The 6169-nt window shown below is 42.7% G+C and overlaps 1 protein-coding gene across 2 annotated transcripts in view; it reads right to left on the bottom strand.

The window, feature by feature from the left end:
- Positions 1-4037: 4037 nt before the first annotated feature.
- Positions 4038-6169, bottom strand: part of LOC102301636 (P2Y purinoceptor 14) — a 21974-nt gene continuing 19842 nt past the window's right edge. Inside the window, exons 1-3 of one of the 2 annotated variants that reach the window (XM_042216550.1) lie at positions 5717-5831; positions 5365-5624; positions 4038-5170 (exon numbers count right to left, since the gene is read on the bottom strand). In XM_042216550.1, coding sequence (XP_042072484.1) covers positions 4528-5170; positions 5365-5624; positions 5717-5821 — 1008 coding nt within the window. In that variant the 5' untranslated portion in view covers positions 5822-5831 and the 3' untranslated portion in view covers positions 4038-4527. Of the gene's footprint in view, positions 5171-5364; positions 5625-5716; positions 5832-6169 lie in introns of those variants that run through there. The other variant, XM_042216551.1, reaches the window with a different exon arrangement.

The following is a 6169-nucleotide window of genomic DNA, read 5'->3' on the forward strand; positions in this document are numbered from 1 at the left end:
AGTAATTAACCATTGCAGGTTGATTACTGGTGGTTCCTCTCTCTGCTATAATTGAACTGGTCTCCTGTGCTCATTGATTCATTCATTGGTCTTTCCTGGAGTTTCAGAATCAGAATCAGAATCAGAATGGGGTTTATTGCCAGATGTTGAGGTTTACAACATTAGGAAATTGCTGCGGTGCTTCAGTGCAAACAATAAGAATTAAAGTGCTATGTAGAAAGAAAGATATGTGCATGAGATATACATGAGATATATACATGAGAATAAGAATTATGAGTGCTACGTAGAAAGATATATACATGAGTGCAGGTGGTGATCAGTGCCAAACATGAAATGATGCAGTGACACAGCGTAGGGTCATGTGTTAGTGGCGGGGACAGTCATGTGGTTATTGTTCATGTGTCCAACAGCAGAGGGGAAGAAACTGTTCTTATGGCGAGAGGTTCTGGTGCGAATGGACCGGAGCCTCCTGCCTGAGGGGAGCAGGTCAAACAGACTGTGTCCAGGGTGAGAAGGGTCAGCTGAGATCCGAGCTGCACGCCGCAGTGTCCTGGAGGTGTACAGGTCCTGCAGAGATGGGAGTCTGCAGCCAATCACCTTCTCAGCAGAGCGCACAACACGCTGCAGTCTCTGTTTGTCCCTGATAGTGGCTCCAGCGTACCACACGGTGATGGAGGAGGTGAGGATGGACTCGATGATTGCAGTGTAGAACTGCATCATCGTCCGTGTTGGCAGGTTGAATTTCTTCAGCTGCCTCAGGAAGTACATCCTCTGCTGGGCTTTCTTGATGAGTTTGCTGCTCTCACTGGACAAGCAGTCGACCAATTTACTTGTCACCTTGCAGTGGCAATGCAGTAGTCTTCAGGGGTTACCTGAGTTTAATTACTGATTGACTACACCCAGTGACTTTCAGATAAAGGTGTCTGAGATGCACCAAAACGGGGCCAGCAGCAGCAACGGAGCTGGTCTGGAGGCCGACCGTGGGGCCAGCGGGGGCCAGCGGCTCAGGGTGCTTGGCAGGCACAGGATGTGCAGGACAGTGAGGGTGCAGGATGTGCTGGACCATAGCCACCCTCAGAGCAGTAACAGGCAGAGGAGATGGTACAGGGGTGGCTTTAGAAAAAAAACACTTATACAGTTGCAGGCTTTGCCTCTGTGGAGTGCAAAACACAGGAAGATTAGCTTCATAGATATTTGGTTTATGGATTAGAGAGTCCCCATGACTGAGTCTCATCCTTAAATTAGCAGGTTCAAACACAGTTGACTCAGGGGTTTTACCAGGCTTGCAAACATTTACTGTGGACACCAACTCAGATAACACAGAGTGAGACAACTCATGCTCAGTCACAGGAAGTGTAGCATTAGCCAGCTCGCAAACACTGCGCAGCTTCTTGAACATCCACATTGACTGGGTCAGACAGAACACAGGGAGTATAACCTGAATTTGCTGGTTCAGAAACACTACAAGTACTGGAGATAATGTCAGGTGTAAACTGGAGACTGAGGCACTATAAATTATGTAGATTAAGCCCAAATATTCAGTCTCTGAGTTAGCCGATTTACCAAACAAAGTCGCTTTCTGACTGTGAACAGCACTGAAGTCATAATTAAGATCTGGTGGTACTTTTAATAAACATTCCTCTTTAATATTACACAGCTTCATTTAAGTGACATGGCTCCAGTGTCCTCTCAGAGATGGACAGCCTGAGCAGCAACTGGGAGCAGCCAGCAGGTGGCAGCACACCTCCAAAATTGGTTATGCTCATTGGAACTATGAAACCCCAACAGAGTGCTGAGAGTATGATTACATGCTTCCTGTTAAGGACACATTTAAAAGTCAAAAATAAAAGTTTACTTATAAGGTTGATAATTTAATTCAAGTCAGTTCAATTCAATTTTATTTATATAGCGCCAAATCACGACAAAAGTCGCCTCAAGGTGCTTCTTAGATACAGAGAAAAGCCCAACAATCATATGACCCCCTATGAGCAAGCACTTTGGCGACAGTGGGAAGGAAAAACTCCCTTTTAACAGGAAGAAACCTCCGGCAGAACCAGGCTCAGGGAGGGGCGGGGCCATCTGCTGCGACCGGTTGGGGTGAGAGAAGGAAAACAGGATAAAGACATGCTGTGGAAGAGAGACAGAGGTTAACAACAGATATGATTCAGGAGGAGCATTCAACATTTGTCTCTTATAAACATACAGGCTCAGGAGGAAGAGCAGGTCTTCTAGCAATTGTAATGTAGGCGGATTCGATTGAATGTTAGATAAGATGCTTAGATTAAAAATGTATGAATTTGTGTGTGACTGGCTAAATGAGGCTTGTAGTTAAAAGTGCTTTGAGTGTTCAGATAGAGCAGAAAAGCGCTCTATAAGTGCCGAGCCCAAAGTTAGAATCTGAAAGTACTTCACTTGAACAGCAGCCAATCAGAAAAAAGCCTCAAACCACAAGAAGTCTGAGAGCTCCGGCCTCCTTCATGACACTCTGAGGTCTTAGATTTTCAAACCGCTTCTTGTGCTCACACTGAACGTTAACACACGGCTCAGTGTGGTTGTTCTTCTAGGTGTTACGATAAAGTTTAATGTCCAGCTGTTGATGAAAAGAGGATTTACAGATGATATCACTGCAGCTATATTTATTTATAACTATCAGCAGAAGAGCAAAAATAACACATATTTCACCACAGCGTACAGGGCAGACACACACTTTCCCACAGCTATACACACTCTATTATTAGTTTTGTGTTGAGAAATCTGACTGTAGCCTCAGCCTTCAGCTCAGTGGAAACAGTATGAGGAAGTAGCTGCTGTACATGCACAACATGAAACAAAACAAGACCCTAAAATATACGGAAGCACAGCAGCCATACTGTTCAGGGTTGTCTTTCCCTCCCAGTGTGTGCATGTCTGTGGAGCCTGAGGTCTATACAGAATAAATCTGAGACCTGATTTTTAAGACAGTTTGGTTTGTTGCAATGTTGGAACTGAATTTAAGACATTGATGATATTTCTAAGTGTTCTATAGTCTAGAAAACTGAGGGTTAAAAGTTCTCCGCTTCTGATCAGTTCAGCTTCGCATGTCATGTTGTTGATGTACACATAAATAAAGCAAGAAAATAAAAAACCTTCAGATTATTTTCTACAGTATCTAAAGAGATTGTGACTGATAATAAGTCATTTACATCTGCAAACATTCTATTATTGCTGCAGGCAGTGTTGGGTGTAACGCGTTACTGTAATTAAATTACTTTTCCACTGAAAAAGTAGAGTAACTAATTACTGTTCATTTTTAGGTATTTTAAATACAGTTACTTACAATGTACTTGCGTGACATTGTAAAATAATTAAACTCGCTGAATATCATTATTTAATTTCAATAATTTGTCTTCTAAAGGTAAAAATAAACTCTGCCGCTTTAACATCGTTGTAGTGCAGCTGCGCGTCATTTCGCGCCAGGTTGCTGCACAGTCGCATTCTAAAGCGGAAGCTGTCGGACTCGGCTGAAGCGAGTGGCTGTTTTATGAAATGGACATATTCCCGTCTCTTCACTTTTCTGAAACAAGCAGACAAGAACATTACAGTAATATGTAAAAACCATCGGCTGCTGTTAATAGCAGGAGTAATCTACTGAAGCGCCTGACACGAGAGCATAGACGAACACTTCTGAGTGATCCTTGTTCATCATCCATCACCGCGGCAACTCCTGCTAAGCAGCAAAACGTGATTTTACTTCAGCAGCACAGAAAGCGTCTGAAGGTGAGCTTAAAAAATGACTGCAGGCTACATTGTGGAAGAGATGCTACCGCTGCGTACTGTAGAGTCTCTGTCTTTAAAAAAAATGTATATAAAGAGTTTAATTTCTATTATTTGTCCACTCAAGGTTTATAGGGATTTTAAGAAGTATTTAGTTAAATTTTCTTATTTAGTAATTAAGTTACTTTTCAGACACAGTAATTAGATAAGTGTTTTAAATACAATATTTATTAAGTAATTAGCAATTAATTACTTTTTTAAAGTAACTTACCCAACACTGGCTGCAGGTAGCTACAAGTGCTGACATATAGTCAGTCTGTGTGACACAGATTAACAACACAATCCAGGTCACAAAGAACAACATTCATTTTACTCACAAACAAGCACAAAATAACAACATGGTGATCGTTTATCAGCTCCAGGTTTTGGAAAAAAACAACTGAAAGAAAGTAAACAAGATATAAAAATGTGATTGTTTAAGCTACATGTTAGCGTGTTGTGGAAAGAAGAAGGTTAAAAATGAGCCATGTGTGAAGCGGTGATGTTGAGGTGCCGTGCATCGAGAGAGTGCTCACTTGGTCACGTGTTGTCATGTTACATCCTCATTCCAGAATGATTCTTTTTCTTTTCATCTCAAAATTGATGTAAAAAAAAAAAAACATAATGACAAAGTGAAAAATATTTTGTTTTCTATACTTGAAAATATATTGAAAATTAAAAAATGATCATGATGTCATCACCCCATGAAATGTTGAGCTGAGCCTCATCTTTTCTTTACAGCTCCTTGGTTTGGCTCGTTGCTGCTCTCACTCTCCTGGTTTGTTTGTTTGGATTGTTGACTCTCCAGGATGCCTTTCTCACGTGGACCCGAAAAGTCTTACAGAGGTAAAAGTAAACAAGTGGGTCCAGGCAGACGTTGAAAACTGACACCATGGCGGCTGCCTCCTTCAGGTAGTACAATAGCCGGCCCACAGTGTTGGTGTCCCACAGAAAAGCATAGGGAAGACGAGCCAGGTGGTAGGGAACAAAGCAAACACAGAAGATGCTGACCAGCACCAACATGTTCCTGCGAGACTTCACCAGCTTCTCAGAGCCAGAGGAGGCCAGCTGCCTCTGCTGTGCCTGCAACACCTTGCGGGAGATGCTGTAGTAGAAGAAGACCAGGGATATGAAGACTAAGAGGAAGATGATGGTGCAGCTGATTTGGAATGCTTTATGAAGGACGCTGAATGACGTACTGAAGAGGGGCCCACAGTAGCAGTGGTCAGAGGTGACAGGTTTGTGAGTGATGAAAAACATGATGTTGTAGGCGATTGTTGGAGCCAGGAGAAAAACCCAGGTGACCATGGAGACGATGTGGGCAGTTCGTACTGTCTGCAGGATGTGAGTTCCTGAAGGATGGATGATTGTCAGATACCTGTAGAGATAAAAGAGGCAGTATACAACTCTACCAAACGAGTCAGTGGTGCCAAATCTGCAGAAGTCACTGTTAAAGTGAAACTAAATATTCATGTTCTTGCCAAAAGTACAGAGTTTAAGAGTGTAATTAACCAAAATCCTTGTTTTAACATTGTTATGAACTGCAATTTTAGCTTAGTAAATGTTCCTTACCTGTTAACAGCGATGTACCCCATGAAAAGGATGCTGGTGTACATGTTGAGGTACAGGGAAGTAGCTCCAATGCTGCAGTGGAGTATGTGCAAAATGGCCGAGTTGCTGGCATAGTGGATTATCCGCAGTGGCAGACAGAGGCAGAGCAGGAAGTCAGCAGCTGTCAGGTTCTGCAGGTAGACCATCAAGCCGCTGGATGCCTGCTGCTGAGTTTGAGAAATGTAAAACTTTAGGATGAAGCCATTGAGGAGTAAACCCACCTGTAGAGACACAGAGAGGATGTAAACAAGAGGACTTTCAAACATGATCCAGGAACCAGTTTCAGGGCACAATCTGACGATTTGAAACATACCAGAAACAGCAGACTGTAGACCAGCATAAAGAAAGGGTTGACTGATGGGACAACCAGATCACAGGTGTGATTGACAGATGAAGTTACATTTTTTGAGTCAGCCATGCTTTCAGTCATGCTGAAAAACAAATATAATTCACAGAGATACTTTACACATTAAGAGGAGCTGGCTTCATTCAGTTCAAAGTTAATGAATGTGTCATGGTCGCTGTGTGGCAGGCAGGATGAGGACCCAATCGCAAAACTCACAGACTCAGGGGATGAACTCAAAAAAAACAGCTTTATTGCTGAAGAGGCAGAACGTTGGAAAATACAAAACTAAACTGGGAAAAGTAAACTAACACTCGGAGAGAGAGACACACAGGGAAATCCACGCAGCATGAGGGAGAACGTGACACAGAACTGAGGGAGACGCAGACATAAATACACAGAGGGTTAACGAGGGAAGTGGGA

The sequence above is a fragment of the Haplochromis burtoni genome, unplaced genomic scaffold, assembly GCF_018398535.1.
Source record: "Haplochromis burtoni strain Fernald_Lab_line unplaced genomic scaffold, NCSU_Asbu1 Contig_1108, whole genome shotgun sequence".
NCBI classification, from domain to species: domain Eukaryota; kingdom Metazoa; phylum Chordata; class Actinopteri; order Cichliformes; family Cichlidae; genus Haplochromis; species Haplochromis burtoni.